At 36.6% G+C, this 21,584-nt stretch overlaps 1 protein-coding gene across 6 annotated transcripts in view; it reads left to right on the top strand.

Moving 5' to 3' along the window:
• The window catches only part of LOC121323828 (testican-1-like), a 186,761-nt gene that overhangs the window by 98,018 nt on the left and 67,159 nt on the right, over nt 1-21,584 (top strand). For all 6 annotated transcript variants that reach the window (XM_041265087.1, XM_041265088.1, XM_041265086.1 and 3 more), the window contains one exon: nt 20,952-21,066. In XM_041265087.1, the coding sequence (XP_041121021.1) occupies nt 20,952-21,066 (115 nt within the window). The remainder of the gene's footprint in view (nt 1-20,951; nt 21,067-21,584) is intronic.

Genomic DNA, 21,584 nt, shown 5'->3' with positions numbered 1-21,584 from the left:
TAATCTTCTGAGTTAATTCACCATTCCTGCAGAGCGAGCATTGCCCTTTGGAGAGAAGTGTTTTTCACTGAGTCACAGACACAAATGTAAGCTTACCGTCTCTTATTTTCCTTCTCACGTAAGTCTGTGATGATTCTGCCGCTGAATGTTTCTTTGTTGGCTGTAAATCCGAGTATGAAATGGAATTCCTTCACCTTTAGTCTGTTAGGTTTTTTCTGGGAGTCTGTTCATTGGAAGTTTTTTAAGGCTTTACTATACTGTAATGACTGTGCCAGCATAATCCAGTAGGCCTGTGGTTTAGCATAGAGGGTCTGGTACGTCAGTCCTCCTGAATGAGGACTTTTGCATTCATGGTACTGAGATATATTTGCATCCTTCTGTGCATTTAAGTAATCCTTCCATTTACACCAATTTTCCTGTAACGCACTTCGGTCAGGCATTATCTTAAATCAATGCATGTGACCTCTTTCTGAGTCAAACTGGGAACAGGACAGCACTATAATCAATTGCTTCAAAAATCTAATACATTGCATGTGTTGGCTGCAGCTTCTATTACAGCAAGTATCTCTCTGTCTCGCTTTCTCTCTTCCTCTCCTCTGCCCACTCATCTCTTCATCTCCCTCTGCCATGCAAAACTCATCTCCATTTGTTTCCATTCATTTCCAGCATGTATTTTTTTTTCAAACTAAGGCTTATGATTCAGACTTTTACTAACTAGTGCTTATGATTCATACTCATGCTGGCTATCTGTTGAGAGACATTTTATTCTATCTTCATTGGCTCTGATTAGATACAGTTTGAGTAAATACAAGCTGCATGTCAAGGGATCTGGGATATAGTGCAGACACCAGTATGCATTAGAATCTGTCTCTACAGTATGTGCATATATCAAACTTACATTTTTACTTATAGCTAGAGAAAACTGAATAGTTCTTTCTATGTCTTACAACATTTAGGGTATCAGGAAGTAAGGAGATGCTTGCCCATCTGTGTATATTGCATGCTGTATAGTCCTGTTCTTCCAACTGACATTTTGTGCTTGTTCAGTTGTGATTATGACATTCGTAACTACAACTTGTTGTATTTACAGTGTTGGCTGGGGATGAACTATATGTTAATAAGATATTGTACTTTACAGATATTATTATATGGAGCATTTTAGTTCTTGAACAATAACCCCAAAAACGGATTTATAAACTTTCATCGTTGAGTAATTGCAAAAATAAATAAATAAATAAATGAAATAAATGAAATAAAATAAACAGTAAATACAAATTGTAAAACAAGCTCCAGAAAAGAAATATGTAATAATGATGACTTTAGACAGACACTTGACCCAACACTGATAGCATCCTGGTCTATTCCACATAGTTTTGGGCTGTTTTAGGAAATGAGAGACTAAAGACATGGGCTGAAAATGGATTTTGAAGAATGTAGTTGTCCCATAATGTCAGATAGATATGGGCATAGAATTCTAGTGGCAGTAAAACAGCTCTGTTTTTTTTTTTTTTTTTTTTGCAAATCCAATCTAGCCTTAGGAACCTGCAACCAGATTACATCAAAGGATCTACGTGAGAAATGAATATAACCAATTCCAATGATAATCTCTGAGCTCTTTGGTGGCATACGTATTGAAAGTTTGGATAACACTTGGCATTAATAGCATATATTTTTGTGTTTCCATTATGCCTACTACAAACTTGACTAGGACTGCTAAATTACCTCTCTTGGTGACTGCTAATAAATATGATGGTAGAATGTGGCTGATTGCACTGGAAAGCCACTAACCCATTATTCACAACATAAACTTTAAAACTCTCCTTTTTTATATTATCTATTGGACTCTTTCCTTCATTTCTTTGAAAATGACAAAATAATGAGATTAGGTCCATTTGTCATCCCTTTAAAATGGCAGCATATTATTTTTCTTCCCTTAACATTACATTTGTATGATTAAAGAAGTGACCTTTCCAATAAAGGATAAGAAAATGGTACAAAAGTTAAAGGCCTACACGAATCATCTAATTTGCAGGAAAAGATCAAATGCGTTTTTCTGTTCACAGTTGGAACTTTGATTCAAGATACATACTGTTCCCACAGGGCCACTCTATAAACATAATTGGAAAATACAATACATTGTATTAAAAAAAAAAAAAAAACGCAAGACAGAAAAAGAAAACAAATCACTAGAATGTGCATTGAAAAAAGTCTTATTTAATAAACCAACATGCTGGGCATTCAAATTCTGCCTGTGTGACATACAAGTACAGGTAAATGTGAACTATTACCATGAGAAACGTCATGTAAGATGCAAAATGACCATATAAATGTATAATGATCCACTTGTACTGTACGTCCATTATAACTTACTGCTAAAAGAAGCATTGATTTTCCTTTTCAGCACAGCACGGCTGATGATTTAGTGCCTTTTCAAATATTTATTAGATTTTACATCTGATACACCTATAGATATATTATCAGTGAGACATTCGTTTAAGGACTGTATATAAACAATGTATACATGTAGTATTATAGTGACATAAACAACATTTTTGCCAAATAATTTGTGTTTCTTTTCTAATTACTATATACTATTTAAGAGTTACTTGGAAGTAATGTCTGTCAAGTTTATTTAGTCAAAGGACGAGCTCTCGATTAACCTTGAATAGGAAGTCCAGGTTGAATAAGCCACTCAGTTCTCCTTGCACTGTCATTTCAAACAAGGAAACAGGGAAACACAAAACCTTTGGTGACAGAAACCCTTTCCTGCACGCATTCCAGAAATAAAGACCTTGCCAGTGAAGGGACGTCTGACAAGGTAAAATAAAATAAGGCAAAATACATTTAACAACACACAAGCCTCAAACTCTAGTCAAAAAGTCATGACAGTTTACTCATCCAAAAATAGAACATCAGCCTACCCTATAAAAAGGTTTCTTAACATTCTTGGAGACAAACCAGTCTGGAGGAATATGATCTTTAATGTGGTATGAGAATCACAATAAAATTGAAACTGCACTAAAGGGAACATAGCAATATAAATTCATATCGACCATTGGTATAACAGTACCTCTGTTGTATACATTTCCCAATTTTGGCCAGTGTAATTGTAATGAAGGAATACACACTGGTAATCCATCAGCATACCTTGGTATAGTCCAATATCATTGTGTTGTTTTATTTACATCACTGTGCATAATTTGTCCCAGATAAAGATAATAATGCAATGGTCAGCTAATGGTGTCTTCAGGTTAATACACTTATATTGTATTATAGTGGCATCCTAATGGCAGTCCCAATGATCAATCTCTATTTAAACATGATGGGATATACATTTAAAGAGTATTACTAGCAACACAGGTCACACACCTATCTGTACAGTAGTGTGGAAAATCCCATTCAGATCAATGGGAGCCACTTACACCTACTCGTTCAATACCGCAGATCTTGTTTACAGGTCTAGGAAAGATAACACCATTGAAGAACGCAGACCACTGAACTTATCTAAAACACTTATTTGCAGTTATCTGTCTGTTTTCATTTATCTTTTAGTATAAGACTATTTAATGTGTTATCACAGGTTGAATACTTTGTGTTGATTGAGCTAACAAGGAGTTCCACAATCAGGTGTTCTGCTAAATCGTATATAATTTCTTCATAATGGACACTGTAAAGATTATTTATGAGCTGAAGTGCAATTAGTTAAAATTCTACTAAGCCTGGTCTGCTGAGTGTAAAAAGTATGTGATTTACACACCTACACTTGCAACGTGTTTAGTATCTGGATTAACAATGGCATTTCACAATTATACAAGATCACCACTGTTTTGTTTGCCAGGTGGCTGGTGATTATAATGTTGATTAGACTATTGAGTGAGTGAATACAATCCTAGTTACTTGTCATTTACTTCAGACGAATTACAATTTGAAGAGTGTCTCGTCGCCTGTGTGGTTTAACACCAATGAGAGGAATCAAGACAGACTTAATTGAGTGTACATGTATTGTATTATAATTAATAATAAAACACAATCATCATTTTTCTGCAACTTGATGCTACTTAATGTCAAGAATGATTGCCAATCCATGCAAATACACTGTGTAAAGAAAATACCAGATGACTTTCAATTAGGTTTTGCTTTATCAGATAAGCCTAACTGTTTACTCTACTCTAGAGTCGTTGCAGTTCTATTGATTACTGCATGCTTATGTCAAATTCTTGATATAGTTCTAGGGAGTATTTTCAGCAACACCTTTGCATTTCCTCTTTGCGTCCTTTCCTGTGACTTGCTGGTTCTTAGGAACCACACATTCACATGATCCAAAGGAGTCCCAGCAATTGGAAGACAAATATTTCTTTTTTTAACCATCCACCATGGTTGTGACTGTACTTTTTAATGACTATTTACTATCATGTCTGATCTTGTCATTGAAAACTCTATGATTGTATCTGGGACTGAAACTGCTACATTTAAACATAGACATAAGAAAGACTAGTTATAAAAGTGCCTGTCAGTCTTTAACGTTATTTTGACACAATAAGACTCAGACCAGACTCTTCTCCTGAGGCGCAGAAAGCTGAAGGTTTTTATACAGATGATCATCTCTGGTCACTGGTCACCTTCTGCACGAGCTTTTTAAATAAAAACATAAAAGTATGCTTTTCACCGTCATCTTAAATAATAAATAATCATGTTGGACGGCCTTTGTCCATCCGCACATAAACACAATATATTTATATAATAATAATAATAATAATAATAATAATAATAATAATAATAATAATAATAATAATAATAATAATAGCAACAACAAATGAATACCTACATAAAAAATAAAATACACCCAAGGGGTGGGCACCTGGTGTGTAAGGGTCTTTAATCTTGCAACGATTTGCAGGGGATTTCAGGGTGCCCTGGACTGAAGTTCTGTATGAAGTTAAGTGATATGGATATGAGTGCAACATTTGATTAGATTTTTTTTTTGTCTGCCTGTCTAAACACAGAAATTACTTACTGAAATAACAGATATTACTGCAGATGTTTATAACTGGGGAGAGGAGCCCCAGAGACAGCAATTTACTTAAATTGTCACCTGCATGTCTTTGAAGGTGATGGCAAGGCAGAACAACTGAAACTCAGCAACCTTATGCCACAATTAATGAATCCCAATAGTGGGTACATGTTATATATAAATATATATATATATATATATAATATATATATATATATATATATTATATATATATATATATATATATATATATATCGTCCCGACATCCACTGGTAATCACATACAAAGACGTAAGCTCTATATACGCTCCTCGCAAAGGAGCCGACTTTTTTGTACAGCGGTATCGGTGCTATGCTTTAGTGCAAGAAGTCCCGGGTCCATGCCTGCCCTCCACCTGTGTGTGGATTGCCCCGGCCTGTGTGATGCTCCTGCCTGCGTTAACTGGGATCGCTACAATATATATATATGTATACACACACTGCTGTGCAAAAGTCTTACACATGTTGCACTTTTCTACTCTGATACATTATGATCATCAACAAATTACTCAAAGCATCCACTACTGTTTTCTACTATTATATTATTATTATATTATTATACTATTATCCCATTGTCTGGCTGGATTGGATGTCTTTAGGACTGTTGTTACTTTTCCTTACCTCACCTGTGGTCGCTTCAAAACTACCTGAACCTTTACAAACCCGTCCCTTTTATATACAGATTCGTCATTTATTTTATCTTTTTGGGCAGAAGGAGTCAATTCATTCTGCTGCAGGTATATCATATTGAAGAGCACCGAAATTGCTTCTGAAATCCATGATGCACAAACAAGAGCTTTTTTTTTTATTTGGAATTAATATACCCAAGGATGAATTACATTTTCTTATTGAGCTAAATTAATTGAATAATTTTGAGTGCAAAAAATAAAATATTACTAGCACATTGTACTGTATTTTTTATCGGTTTAAGCCTTTCAGCCTCTCTTTGCATCATAGTTGGCTACAACTCATGGCACTGGGTATTTTGTTCCATGTCGAGTTGCTGTCAGAATGTTGATCACGAGTTATTTAGATTAGAATCTTTACATTATATTTAAGTGATAGCGAGATAGTACACTCAATTTGTCTTGTACTGTATGACAGCTGTTGTGGTCTTTCTATTCTAAGATCCTCCGTTTTAATAAAACTGATTGGCCATTCGCCTCAGCAACAGGCTGCTGTAGCTATGCTGAATGGACCCTTTGTGTGTTCTGTGTTGTGTTACCGCAGAATAACAGGATTTGGAATCCCAATGAAAGTGAATGACAGAGAGACTCATATGATAAGCTTGTCAAGCATGTCATTTTAGTATAATATAGACCAAGTTTAGTAGCACAAGCTTTCTGCCAAGGTCATTGCAATTAATCCTATATGTTCAGTTGTTAAGTAGTGACTTCACTATATGCCAGTACAGTTATCTATCTTTATATGGAGAAAAAAATACACACTGTATAACTGAAGAGAAGCAGCCAGGCTCTGCTCTCAGCCTTTCAAACTGCCAACTGATCATCCCAGCAAGGACATTAAACTGGAGTCTTGCACGAGATTACGACAAGACAAATTGCCATTCAGAGATACGTCATTCTGCAATAAAAGACCATTAGTTATAGTTCACAGTGACACCCACAATGCTTGAAAGGTTTTTCATTTCATTTTAAACTTTTCTATGAATGTTAACCTATAAGTGTGGTTCAGGGGGTGGTACTAGGCCCGTGCGCCCTATCATCTTCTAACACCAATCAAATCTATTCTGTTTAAACCTTAGTCACCTCCTTCTAGTTGTCTCATGTTTTTTCATTCAGGTGTAAACCAAAGTGGACTGCAAGACCCATTCATTTTTGTTAAACCAGCAAAGAGTAAATGTGGATTACTTACAGCATCTCTCTTCAGATTCAGAGGACTCCCAGGATTTTGTGTCTGCAGCAGATCATTCCACTGCAGCTTCAAATCAGGGTCAAATCCATTCCAGTCTCCGTTCAATGGCTTGGTGAGATCCCAACAGCTGCCTCCCAACCAAGATCCTCTCAGTACTCCAGCTTCCCAAGGAGCTAATCTGTCATTCTAAACGACTCCAGGCTCAGGATGCACTTCCAGAGTGACTATACTAGAAGGACTGGACCTTAAATAAACTTAAAAACGGAAACGCCATTCCAGCAGGTAGCGATCGAGAATTACTAACTTTATGTTCTAAAACATCTCAGCAGGTGGCCTTGTTCCGCCCCGTGAATCCAGGATTGAAATGAAACAATTATTAACTGTGGAAGGACACCATCCTTCCCTTATAAAAGCTTACCATAGTAAGAACATAGGAAAGTGAAATGAAGTACAGTAAGAGCATGGTCACTTATTGGTAAGCATTGTTAAACTCAGAGAGGTGTGGTAAAGCATATTAAAAACCATGGAAAAGTACACTATACTATGTTAAATGCATTATGTAAACATGGGAAAAGCATAGGAAAACTGCAAACTAACAGTTTAATATCCATGTAAAGATGCTATATATATATATTATCTATATATATATTATATTATATATATATTATATATATATATATATATATATATATGAGATATTATATATATATAATACTGATTGACTGACTTCTGTTCTACAGATGGGCTTATGTGTTTGTACGTTACACAAACAGAATGACGACTTTTTTCTGTTTGGTTTTGTAAACATCTTGAATCATCCATGACATACAGCCAGCCATTTTCAAAGAGTCATTAACCACCCCCCCCCATTTTTCGCATTGCCAAGCATTGCCACTGTTCACAAATTGGGAGAAAAATGGGTGTGAGTAATCTCCATATGCATATGTTATGTCCTGTTAGTTGGTATTGTGCATACCGTTTTGACTGTTGTGTTTGCAATGTGATCAATGCTGTTGTGGTTGCTGGGTTACATGTCGTCTGATGTCGTGCTTGCTGCTGTCGGGATGCGTGATGCTATAAGTGAGAGAGGAGTGTGTGTACAATAGAGATGCCCCATCTTAAGTACTATAATACACAGCACAATAAATAAGCTCCGTGGTTAATCTACAACAACACTGTTTCGTGTCAGTTTTGTACAATTCAACAGTGTAATTGAGGTTGTATCTTTGTAAATACATATTTATTTGATGCTTTTCCTCAAATTGAGGGTGGTAAATTGGGGCTGCATCTTAAATTTGAAGGAATACGGTAACTAAAAACACACAGATTTGTACCCACATAGAGTAGTTATTTATGTTACAGTTACCCAGTTTTCTGTAAGGCAGTGTTGTCTTCCAGAATCAGAAACTGTTAGGTCACCTACTTAAAGTATTAGTGCTTGGAGTGCAGGGGGAGCCATGCAAGTGTGGTTAGAATTCATTATTTTTTTTCAGAGAATGGTCTAAAGTGCGAGGAAGTCTTTACGAAAGTAAGTCCTGTATATATTGCAGTGTTTGCGGGGAAAGTGAAGGAGGCTCACACAGGATTTGCAGGTTCTCAACAGGCAGTGGTACACTTACAGCTGAGCAGCGTAGTGCTACTCAGTCTGTGACAAGTAATAAAATAAAAAGTCCAAAGCACACTGTTTTGGCCATGTGCTACAGCCACTAAATGCAGTCTCTGGTTCCTTGCTTCTGTAGTCCCGCTTCTGCTCCCCTTGGCTGTTTCTGTTGCACTCTTTCTCTCTCGCCAACTTGTCTCTCTGTCTCAGCAGCAGCTCAGCAGCAGTAGCAGCAGCAAAGCGCTACTTATCTCCAGGGCTAGCCCCCTGTGCATGCCCTCCTGTAAACCAGTCACCATTCCCAGGATGACACTGCTTTCGGCTCTCAATCCCCTGATAGTCGCAACATCTCGTCCCTTGGTTTGTGCCAACAATGTTGCAACTGGGTACTACTCACGTGACAAGCTGAGCCCCTTATTGGTTGTGATCCTCCCGTCTCTGACGTTTGTGAACACCTGCTGCAATTGAACTGTTGACCCTGGGTCACAGAACCTTCCTGAACGTGGTTATAGCAGGCTCAGGGTCATTACAATATATTAGTTGTCAGTCATTCCCTATTGACACATCAAAAAACTATGGAATACTGAAAGCAGTAAATTAGTGAAGGGAACTTATACAATATGGTATGGTACATGTACACTTTATTGTTGACATGGCCTAATCTTGAATTACTGTAACTAAATTATTGCATCGTGTAATAATGAGGAAACAGCACTGTACACTTGCCTTGTCTGAATAAACTAGGGATTCTTCCAACAAACCCATGATCCCCCAGCTGCAAAAGATTTAAACCAGAAACCACAATCATCAGACATGCAAATGAGTACAAATATAACAGCCAAGACACTTAAACTGAAATTGAAATACAAATGATAAAAAAAAAAAAAAAATTGAAGAAGTTCATTTGATGAATCAGGCAAACACTTAGATGTCTATACTTGTTCAACGCTATATCGTTTGACATATTACAATTGAAAAATGCAATATTCTGCCCTGTTATTCAACGACTGAAGCAGGATTACAGCAGCAAAAGCCTATCCAGGCTTGTTGCTTTGGATTTTCAGCACTTTTTTTTGTAGGTCTAGTGCTAATAACCAATGAGGTATTTAATAAATAAATTTGAGCTAATACCAATATTAGAAAACAATCTTCTAAATCCAAGACTGAGCTATATACACTTTGTTCACCTCTGTTTGTTGGAACAAAGAATAAACAGCTAACCTGAAAGCTAAAATGCAATTTAAATAATGACAGGCATCCTGCCACTAAGCCTGGCAAACGCATATTTGAAAAGGATCCTTCTTCATCGTTCTCATTATTTCCTCCTAAACAACAGAGCTTGGAGCATTATAATACAAATGAAAAAGGGCAGCAGCCTATTAACAAGGCTATTGAAGAGTCACTGTTTTTTGTGTGTGGGGGTGGTAATACTCCCTGTATTGATGACACAGACCTATAGCAAAAGATTGAACCTTACAAAAAAATGACCTTCATTTATTAAAGCATTTGTAAATAGTGTTTTAGAAGAAGTAAAGCACCTTTGATAGGAATGGCATTGTGCTGGCATCAGGCCAGATGCAGGAAGAATAACAAAGGCAGTACTGCAGGACAAAAAGACACTGCGTGTTGTTTATTTAAACAAAAATAAAATAGCCAACTAAACCTAAGGTCAGGCTGGGCAATCGTCTTCACTGAACCTATATGTTTCATTTTAAATTAATCTCTCTCTCTTTCTCTCTCTCTCTGGAAATGGCAGGGTTTTTAAACAGGTGACCATCTCTTGATTGAATCAATTAAATCAAGGTACGACCACCTTCTGCACGAATTTTCTAAGACAGATGGGGCTACCCATCCATGCTGCTAAACAATCAACAAACACACAGCTCTCACGGTCATATTTAAATACATAAATAAATCATAATACAAACACAAAATAAAAAAATACTGCCGGTTTTCCTACTGCTCTGCTACAGCACCGAAAACTGGTTCATATTTGTATTATTAAGAAGTCACTTCAGTTAAAAATGTCACACCACAATTGTGTATAGTTATACCATCTACATGTATTTTCTTACCTGTGTAATACTGTATTATGTGTGTTTTAAATAATACCTTAATGCTGTTTCTTCCATTATTTACCAGACTTACTAGCCACTTTTTTCAGTCACAGGGGCTGCTTAATTTTATGCACCCTCTGCAACTACCTTTTAAAATCATATCTTGTCTAGAAGCTGTAGTGTAAAAGAGACAAGTTTTGCTGGACTAGCCAGTAAGCATATTAAATAATGATCTTAGCAGAAAATGCATAAGAGATAAGAGAACACACATAATAGTAAACAGTATTAATAGCAATTTTTTCAATGTGTATCGATCTGCTTTAGAATGCATAACTTTATTAAACATAATTCAAACACAGTCCTCGGCTGGTTGACACAATGCGTAGATACTGTATGATCTGTTATATAAAGGTTGAACAGTGCGCACGAGTGAGATAGAAACATATACATGAATGTATTAGCTGTCACAATTCAAGCCATTTGGGTGTGATGTTTGTCCTGGGAATGACCTGAAATGAATTGTATACTGCATGTGTTATGATTATGGGCCATCAAAAACTGCAGTCAGATAATAGCATCTTCACTACTAAAATAGTTTTCAAACTGCAGTGGACCTGGAGCCCTTTGATAACAGAAACGTAATTGTTTTCACTGACTTATTACTGAAAATCGTTACTTCAGAATGTATTAACCAAGGCTTGCAGATCAAATTCATATTTTTTTTTTTTTTTTTTTTCTTGATACGGTACTGCCAGATTCTACATATCCTCGTGAATTATTGTGTATAATGGAAAATAACTGGAGGAAAGCATCTTGAGGAAGGCATAATAAAGCAGGCTTCACCTAAGATAAAAAAAGAAGAAATAACACCCTTGTTTTAAATATTGAATAATATAAAAATATGTGTTATGACTGGTGTTAAAAACAATAATCGACCATTCTTAAAAATGATAACAGTGTACATAAATTCAATGAACACAACTATACATTTATACACTGTTTTGAAACTATATCTTATTTGATGATGTTTTGTTTTATTCTACAATACAGATATCATCTACCTTATGAAATATATTATAACCCCACATATCAAGCCTGAGCCTGAACCTGATTTTGTATTTGATTTAAAATTAATACCGTACAATATTCTACATTTGAATAAAACACATGTTATTGAATTTGTTTTTTTGGAAACAACAATACCCTGCATTCTGACTCTACTGTAACACAACTCTAACATGTTTTGCATGTTCACCAGGGCCTTTAACAGCAAGTTTAACTGGGGGACAGAATGACTAGACTAGACAGCTCTGTGGCACATTGTTTCTGAAACTGAAAGTGTCACATTGCATCTGAAACCAAAGTTTCGATGGTCTGGTTTATAGCTTCAAAAACTTCTTCATGCTGCATTTGATGAGTCTGTGGAACCATCTGTTATTCTCTCTCTCTCTCTCTCTCTCTCTCTCTCTCTCTCTCTCTCTCTCTCTCTATATATATATATATATATATATATATATATATATATATATATATATATATATATATATATATATATATATATATATAAAACACACATACAGTACTGTGCAAAAGTTTTAGGCAGGTGTGAAAAAATGCTGTAAAGTAAGAATGCTTTCAAAAATAGACATGTTAATAGTTTATATTTATCAATTAACTAAATGCAAAGTGAGTGAACAGAAGAAAAATCTAAATCAAATCCATATTTGGTGTGACCACCCTTTGCCTTCAAAACAGCATCAATTCTTCTAGGTACACTTGCACAAAGTCAGGGATTTTGTAGGCATATAGTCAGGTGTATGATTAAACAATTATACCAAACAGGTGCTAATGATCATCAATTCAATATGTAGGTTGAAACACAATCATTAACTGAAACAGAAACAGCTGTATAGGAGGAATAAAACTGGGTGAGGAACAGCCAAACTCAGCTAACAAGGTGAGGTTGCTGAAGACAGTTTACTGTCAAAAGTCATACACCATGGCAAGACTGAGCACAGCAACAAGACACAAGGTAGTTATACTGCATCAGCAAGGTCTCTCCCAGGCAGAAATTTCAAGACAGACAGGGGTTTCCAGATGTGCTGTCCAAGCTCTTTTGAAGAAGCACAAAGAAACGGGCAACGTTGAGGACCGTAGACGCAGTGGTCGGCCAAGGAAACTTACTGCAGCAGATGAAAGACACATCATGCTTACTTCCCTTCGCAATCGGAAGATGTCCAGCAATGCCATCAGCTCAGAATTGGCAGAAAACAGTGGGACCCTGGTACACCCATCTACTGTCTGGAGAAGTCTGGTCAGAAGTGGCCTTCATGGAAGACTTGCGGCCAAAAAGCCATACCTCCGACGTGGAAACAAGGCCAAGCGACTCAACTATGCACGAAAACACAGGAACTGGGGTGCAGAAAAATGGCAGCAGGTGCTCTGGACTGATGAGTCAAAATTTGAAATATTTGGCTGTAGCAGAAGGCAGTTTGTTCGCCGAAGGGCTGGAGAGCGGTACATGAATGAGTGTCTGCAGGCAACAGTGAAGCATGGTGGAGGTTCCTTGCAAGTTTGGGGCTGCATTTCTGCAAATGGAGTTGGGGATTTGGTCAGAATTAATGGTCTCCTCAATGCTGAGAAGTACAGGCAGATACTTATCCATCATGCAATACCATCAGGGAGGCATCTGATTGGCCCCAAATTTATTCTGCAGCATGACAACAACCCCAAACATACAGTGAAAGTCATTAAGAACTATCTTCAGCGTAAAGAAGAACAAGGAGTCCTGGAAGTGATGGTATGGCCCCCACAGAGCCCTGATCTCAACATCATCGAGTCTGTCTGGGATTACATGAAGAGAGAGAAGCAACTGAGGCTGCCTAAATCCACAGAAGAACTGTGGTTAGTTCTCCAAGATGTTTGGGCCAACCTACCTGCCGAGTTCCTTCAAAAACTGTGTGCAAGTGTACCTAGAAGAACTGATGCTGTTTTGAAGGCAAAGGGTGGTCACACCAAATATTGATTTGATGTAGATTTTTCTTCTGTTCACTCACTTTGCATTTTGTTAATTGATAAATATAAACTATTAACATGTCTATTTTTGAAAGCATTCTTACTTTACAGCATTTTTTCACACCTGCCTAAAACTTTTGCACAGTACTATATATATATATATATATATATATATATATATATATATATATATATATATATATATATATATATATATATATATATCTTAGGGTTGAATTAAGGTGAACATTCAAGCTTTTTAATTAGATGATAACATGCAAGTGAGGGGAGCTGTCTAATTGTAACATTATTAGTGTATCAGATATTAATCCTTTTGTACTACTACAAATAACAACAACAAAAATACTAATTGTAATAACAATACCATATTCATAGATAATAGCATTTAGATACAAATTTATTTATTTTTTGATACAGAGAGGTCAACAGACTAGCACTCTGTTCAAAATTGAACAGAGTAATGGGGAGATACATACACAGGCCAATAATAATCTTTGAAAATGTGGCAAGCTGTAGTCACACAGCAGCACTGGATAATTAAACTGTCTGAGATGCAGCTGCCTTTACATTTCCGTACTGCAAGGCTTTCACCTCAGACCTTAATAGATCCTGACGTATGTTGTTGTTCCAGGGAAGAACAGGTTTGTATTCCATGTTGCTGGTGTTGCTTTTGAAGATTTTCAATTGTTTGCAGATCTAAACTAATCTATATATATATATATTATATAGATATATATATATATATATATATATATATATATATATATATATATATATCTATAAATACATATTATATATATAGATATTATAATATGGATATATTAAGATACACATAAAACGGATAGAAAGTCAGGTAAAATATATCTGCTATTTTTATTGGATTTGTATTCTATTTTGTATTTTCTAAATGTACTTAATTGAATTGATTGTATTTGTTTCTTTAATTTAATATTTTTAAGAATTTTCAAATGGCCTTGGCTTTGAAAAGTGCTATATAAGAGTTATTTTTGTTGTTCTTTTGTGTTGTGCAATGGTGATTATATCGCAAAGGACAGTTACAGTCAAATAAACTTTAGCAGTTATGAGGTAATATCCATATTCTTTCTTGTTGTTTACAGTGAACATTTTCTTCCATTTTCTGTCAGTTTGTGATTTAATTTATACATGCACACAAAAAAATTATTTATGAAAAATGAGTTCCTTATGCATTGTATTCACCAGTACTCATCAGCACAGAGCACACACAAACACATATGTATACACCACAATATAGAGTTGACCCTGATATATATATATATATATACATTTTTCCAGTTTTTATTGAAATGTACGTAGTTTAATGTCTCAATGTACTCTGAAATTAAAGCATAGAACAAATAAACAATTGGAGATAAAAAAGAAATCATGGAATTGTTTTGTTTAACAAAATGTAATCTAAATTTTTGACTCAAAGTGGCCACCTTTTGCAGATATAACACCTTCTGCAGATATAACAATGGAAATCAAATATTGTTCGGAAAGTTCTTCCCACCACTGTTGCAGAAGTTCCCACAAATGTGTTGCACTTGTAGGTTGCTTTGCTTTCACACTTCTGTCCATTTCATTTCAAACCAGCTCGATGGGGTTTTAGTCTGGAGACTGTGCTGGCCATTCCATGATTTGAAACTTACCATCTTGTTCTTTTCTCTAAGGTAGTTCTGACATAGCCTGGAGGTATGTTTTGGGTCATTATCTTGCTGTAGGATGAACCCCTGACCAACTAGACGTATACCAGAGGGTTTTGCATGGCACTGCAAAATGCTGTGGTAGCCGTTTTGGTTCAGGGTGCCACTCACTCTGTGCGAGTCGCCGACTCTGAATCCAGCAAAAGAGCCCCAGACCATCACTCTTCCTCCTCCATGTTTGACAGTTGGTGTCACACACCGAGGAACCATCCTTTCTCCTACTCGACGGCGTACAAAAACCCTGCGTGATGAATCGAAGATTTCAAATTTTGATTCATCGGTCCATAAGACCTTCTTCCAGTCTTCAGTAGTCCACTGGGGGTGCTTCATGGCCCAGGCAAGCCTCTTTTTCTTATTTTGCCATCTTAGCAATGGCTTTCTTACTGCCACTCGACCTGTCAAACCTGCAGCTCGAAGTCTTCTCTTCACAGTTGAAACTGAGTCTTGCTTACTTCGACCAGTATTAAGCTGTGCTTAAAGCTGTTGTCCTGTGAGCCGCCTATCACACAAGCTGTTGACTCTCAGAAACTTGTCTTCTGATTCTGTTGTGGCTTTGGGTCTGCCAGACCTCTTCCTGTCAGAGTTTCTTCCAGTTTCCAAGTGCCTTTTGATTGTGTAGGAAACTATACTTACTGACACGTTGACTTTCTTTACAATTTCTCTAAAGGAAAGACCTACACTTTTAAGGGTTATAATGGCCTGTCTGTCTTCCTTTGTTAATTGTTTTTTTCTCACGATTATGATAGCAATATACTACTTCCTGCAGTACAATACTGTCCAAATAATGCTTAAGAGGGTGTAGTAACACAGTCTGTTCCAACACTGTTTTTATACAGACAGAGGGTTTGTAAGTAATCAACAAAAGTTGGGACACCTGTAGGAATTGTTAGCGTCAGCTTAATTTATTTCCATTGCTGCAGAACAGCTGTAAGTTGTTATATATATATACACACACACACACACACACAACACACACACACACACACACACACATATATATATATATATATTATGTATATATATATATATATATATATGTGTGTGTGTGTGTGTGTGTGTGTGTGTGTGTGTGTGTGTGTGTGTAATATACAATGCAGAGCAGTCTGAAAGAGACCACATGTAGTGTGGACATCAGCTTCTAAACGTAACCTTGAACTCTGTTGTCTGGGGTAGTAGAAGGTCCTGTCTTTTCAGTTTGTACTCCCCAAATATATATCTGCAGCCAAAGAAAATTGTCAAACGAAGGGGACTTCTGGATAAACAATTGCTTAGGACAATATACGGTGGCTTGCAAACGTATTCAGACCCCTGACCAGTTCTCTCATATTACTGAATTACAAATGGTACATTGAAATTTCGTTCTTTTTGATATTTTATTTTTAAACACTGAAACTCTGAATCAATTATGTAAGGTGACATTGGTTTTATGTTGGGAAATATTTTTAAGAAAAATAAAAAAAATGAAATATCTTGCTTGCATAAGTATTTAACCCCCACACATTAATATTTGGTAGAGCCCCCTTTTTTTGCTGCAATAACAGCTTTAAGTCTTTTGGGCTAAGTATGTACCAGCTTTGCACACAGTGTCGGAGTGATTTTGGCCCATTCTTCTTGGCAGATTTGCTCCACGTTGTTCAGGTTGGTTAGACGACGCTTGTGGACCACAATTTTCAAATAGTGCCACAGATTCTCAATGGGATTGAGATCAGGACTTTGACTGGGCCACTGTAAGACATTCACCTTTTTGTTCTTGAGCCACTCCAATGTTGCTTTGGCCTTGTGCTTGGGATCATTGTCCTGCTGAAAGGTAAATTTCCTCCTAAGCTTCAGTTTTTTAGCGGACTGCAGTTTTTTAGCGGATTATCTTTCAGTATTTTCCTGTATTTTCCTCCTTCCATTCCTTCAATTGTAACAAGATGCCCAGTCCCTGCTGATGAGAAGCATCCCCACAGCATGATGCTGCCACCACCATGCTTCACTGTAGGGATGGTGTGTCTTGAGGCATGGGCAGTGTTAGGTTTGCGCCACACAAAGCGCTTTGAGTTTTGGCCAAAAAGCTCTATCTTGGTCTCATCTGACCACAAAACCTTTTCCCACATCACATCTGGGTCACTCTCATTCTTTCTGGCAAACTCCAGACGTGCTTTCAGATGGTACTTTTTGAGTAATGGCTTCTTTCTTGCCACCCTCCCATACAGGCCAGTGTTATGCAGAGCTCTTGATATGGTTGACTGGTGCACCATTACTCCACTCCCAGCCATTGAACTCTGTATCTCCTTCAAAGTGATTGTTGGCCTCTCTGTGGCTTCTCTCACAAGTCTCCTTCTTGTTTGAGCACTGAGTTTTGAGGGACGGCCTTTTCTTGGCAGTGCCTGGGTGGTGTGATGCAGCTTCCACTTCCTGATTATTGATCCAACTGTGCTCACTGGGATATCCAAACACTTGGATATTATTTTGTACCCTTTCCCTAATCTACGTATCTGTATTACTTTATCTCTAACTTCCGTAGAATGCTCTTCGGACTTTATTTTCCTTCAGATTCCTTCAACAGTGTTTTATATTGGGTAACATGAAAGTCAAAGACTTTCATCAAGACTTTTGGATCAGGCTCTGGATAATCAAACAGGAGCTGTGTTTGAGTTGTTCTGGATCAGGAAAGTATGAACTAGTGGTTGCCATGGTGATGCTAACAGCAGCAATGATGAATGGTTCTCTCTGTCAAATACAAATGACTTGGAAGTGTTGTCAAATTAATGTGCTAATTATTCATTATATTTCTGCTTTTGCTGATAGGCTCCAAAGAATGTCACTTTATTAAATAGATAGCCTCTTCCAAGTTGCCTGTTCCTTATTCAGTGGCTATTATAATACATGCATGAATTCTGTTAGTCCTAAAGAAGGTTCATCTTCTCAAAATGAGCACAGTTAACACTTAAACAAAATTCTTTGTTACATACTAGACTAAACACTTCTAGACTTTATAAACCAGTCTGACCCAGCATAGTGAAGAAGAGAAAAAGTTTGATAAATGTCTTCATCAGTTTGAGTTCTGTTCCTGGTTTTGGGGCACATACACCAAAATGGGAAAAGAGACAAGTATTCTTTATTTTCATTTTTTTTTGCTTTCACACTTTACAATTGCAACCCTTCCCTCTTCTACCTCACCTATAATCCTCCATTACAACACTAGTGGAGCAAATCTGTATTTTTTTAGATTTCCATGCTATGCATCCATCGCTAGGCCCAATTGCCACCCCAGTGAACCATTCTGCCTTGTATGTGGACAGATTTTCCCTGTGAACATACATTTCATTTGGACCTTTTTCCTGCAGTTTCGTTTTTATATTAATAAAGCAGCTGTGAGACAGGGTCACCTAGTTAATGATGTTCAGGACTCTATTTATGGAGTTGCCATTTAGGACTCCTTTCAAGGTTCAAAGAGTCTCCTGACTCCTTGGGGCCGAAGCTGCTACTTTCTTTTGTGCTCTACACTGCTGACAATCAATATCTGTGCATTACATCAACCTGTATTTTTTTCAAGTGATGAGAGAATCCTACATATATTTGAGTTGTTCATGCAATGCTGTGCACCTTCTTTACAATGACAAGAGCCACACTTATCAAAATACAAAGATGCTACCAGTGCTTATTGCCCTTATTTCATATCACAGAGGTCACAAATACCAGCCCCAATTTTCAGATGGAAAGAGTTTCAAACATGATTTCAGATTCATTTATTTTTTCCAGCAGAAGCCATTACCAGGAACAATGACAATCCATGATTGCATATTTTTTTTTACGGCTGATAAACACTCTCCTGTCTGATAATGCATTTTTGGATCAAATTGAAAAAGAACAGAGATTCATCAGCATAATATCTAGTAACCCGGCCTGTGCTCACTGGTATTTCATCTTTCCACGTTTTACATGTATAAGATTGAGAGGATTACTCACATTCTTTAATATAAGAACCAGCCACAAGGAGATTGTGGCTTGGATTATAATAAAATCATAGGTTTGCTATAGCCATATTATTGTCTGTAAAGACATGCCACTGTACTATATTTATACTGATGATCTTTTTTTTGTATATATATATATATCTATATATAATATATATTATATATATATATATATATATATACATATATAGACCTGTATGTTTTGTAATTATTGAAGGACATATTGAGTTGCACCCCATTTTGCCCTCAGAACAGCCTCAATTCGTCAGGGCATGAACTTTACAAGGTGTCAAAAGCGTTCCACAGGGATGCTGGCCCATGTTGACTCCAATGCTTCTCACTGTTGTGTCAAGTTGGCTGGTAGTGGATCTCTACTCCGAATAACTTGTTTCATCTCATCCCACAGATGCTTAATTGGATTGAGATCTGGTGATTAATGTTTTACTCCTTTAAAATGTAATTTAAAACCAACATTTTCTCATTGAAAAGCCATCACTTATCATTAATGAATTCCTTTGTGTGCATTAGCAACTTTCACATTTGCTAATGTGTTTTGTTTAGTGTTTGTTTATTAAACGTGCGCATTGGCGCTTCACTGCAGTTTCTGTGTCTGAGTCTCTCTAACCCTTGACCATCTGCCACAGAAGCCCACAACTCTTTGCAGCTTGTTTAGTACATAGGAAGTGAGGTCATCAGAACATCTCTGTTAGCAGTGGTGCGTTACTATTTTAGCTTCACTCCATATATGTTATATTAAAAGTCTGAATATTGGCATATCCTAAGATTCACTGGTAAATGTCAACATTTACCAAACAAAGCAGTAAATCTCTGAAATAAATGTAGTAAATTACAGGAATAACCAAGTGGCTTTGGCTAAAGACCGAATGTCTCGCTTTCACACATTTTAAGGCTTCAGGTGTCCTGTGTAACTAAAAAGTGCCACAAGAGTCTACCATGCTGCAATAAGTGTGTATATATATAATGCCTGTATTTGTCACGTTTTGGGTCATAAACAAAGTGTCATTTTGAGGAATAAATACATTCTTTAATAATATACCTGTATGACATTTGGTAAATCATAAGATTAACCGGTAAATGTAAAAAAAAGCTATTTATTTCTTCATAATTTTGGGGATTTACCACCTTATTTGGTAAATGTTGACATTTACTGGTAAAACAAAATATTGACCAGATTCTGACTTTTACCGTAACATATACAGTAACTGGCAAACAAACATTTATCACAGATAATACAATATTTGTACTTTAACTATACCACATTGTGTGAAATTGGTAGTCGTCATACCCTTATATGTGTGTGTGTGTGTATTTATATCAAATCTAGCAGGCTTTGTGGTGAAGCTTAATAAAACTTGCCCAGCACATGTGAATAATATTTGCACTTAGCACTTGACTAATAAATCCTTCATGGTGAGCACGAACAGTGTCTCTTCACAGCCGATATGTCCGACTGTCTTGACACTATTGTTCTAGTTCCTCTAGCTAAATGGGGATTTACTGAAAGTGAAATGACACTGCTTTGTTTGTATGACAATTGATTGAGACTTTTTTCTTTGTCTCTTGCCAACTGTGCATACTATCCTTATTTTCCTGTTTCTTTTTTTAAAATTCTTTACATTTTTTTCAGCTCTAGATGCCACAAAAGACCCCTGCTTGAAAGTAAAGTGCCCTCCTCATAAGGTGTGCATGACACATGACTACCAAACAGCCATCTGCACCAACCACAATCAGTTCGTGCACAGGTAGGTGACAGCTTTCAACCAATTTTCCATTGATTTTCAAAAGTATAATGAACCTAATAGCCAAGATCTGGGTGACTAGGGATTATAAATGGAGTCTTGACTTCACTCATGGTTAAACCTTGTAGGAACAATTCAATAATTGATCATTTAATGTTTATCTGGGTTGATTAGTTTTCTTACTAACAATATTTAATTGATGTGTTACAAAGATCAAGGATTTACGATGAACATACATTCACATACATTCACATATAGACATAAGGTATGGTTAATCAATAGTAGTATTTTATTAAGTACACAAATAATAAACAGAAATCAGAAAAGCTATAAAGTCAATCTCTTAGTCTCAAAAACTCTCACTACCTGAAATATGACATTGCCTGTCTCCTCACACACCAGCAAGCAAGCAAGCAGGCTGTGACGTAGTAGCTTGCTCACACACGCACACACACACACACACACACACACACACACGCACACACACACACACACACACACACACACACACACACACACAC

This window comes from Polyodon spathula, chromosome 12, assembly GCF_017654505.1.
Source record: "Polyodon spathula isolate WHYD16114869_AA chromosome 12, ASM1765450v1, whole genome shotgun sequence".
Taxonomy (NCBI): Eukaryota; Metazoa; Chordata; class Actinopteri; order Acipenseriformes; family Polyodontidae; genus Polyodon; species Polyodon spathula.
This window is presented reverse-complemented; position numbering and strand designations above follow the sequence as displayed.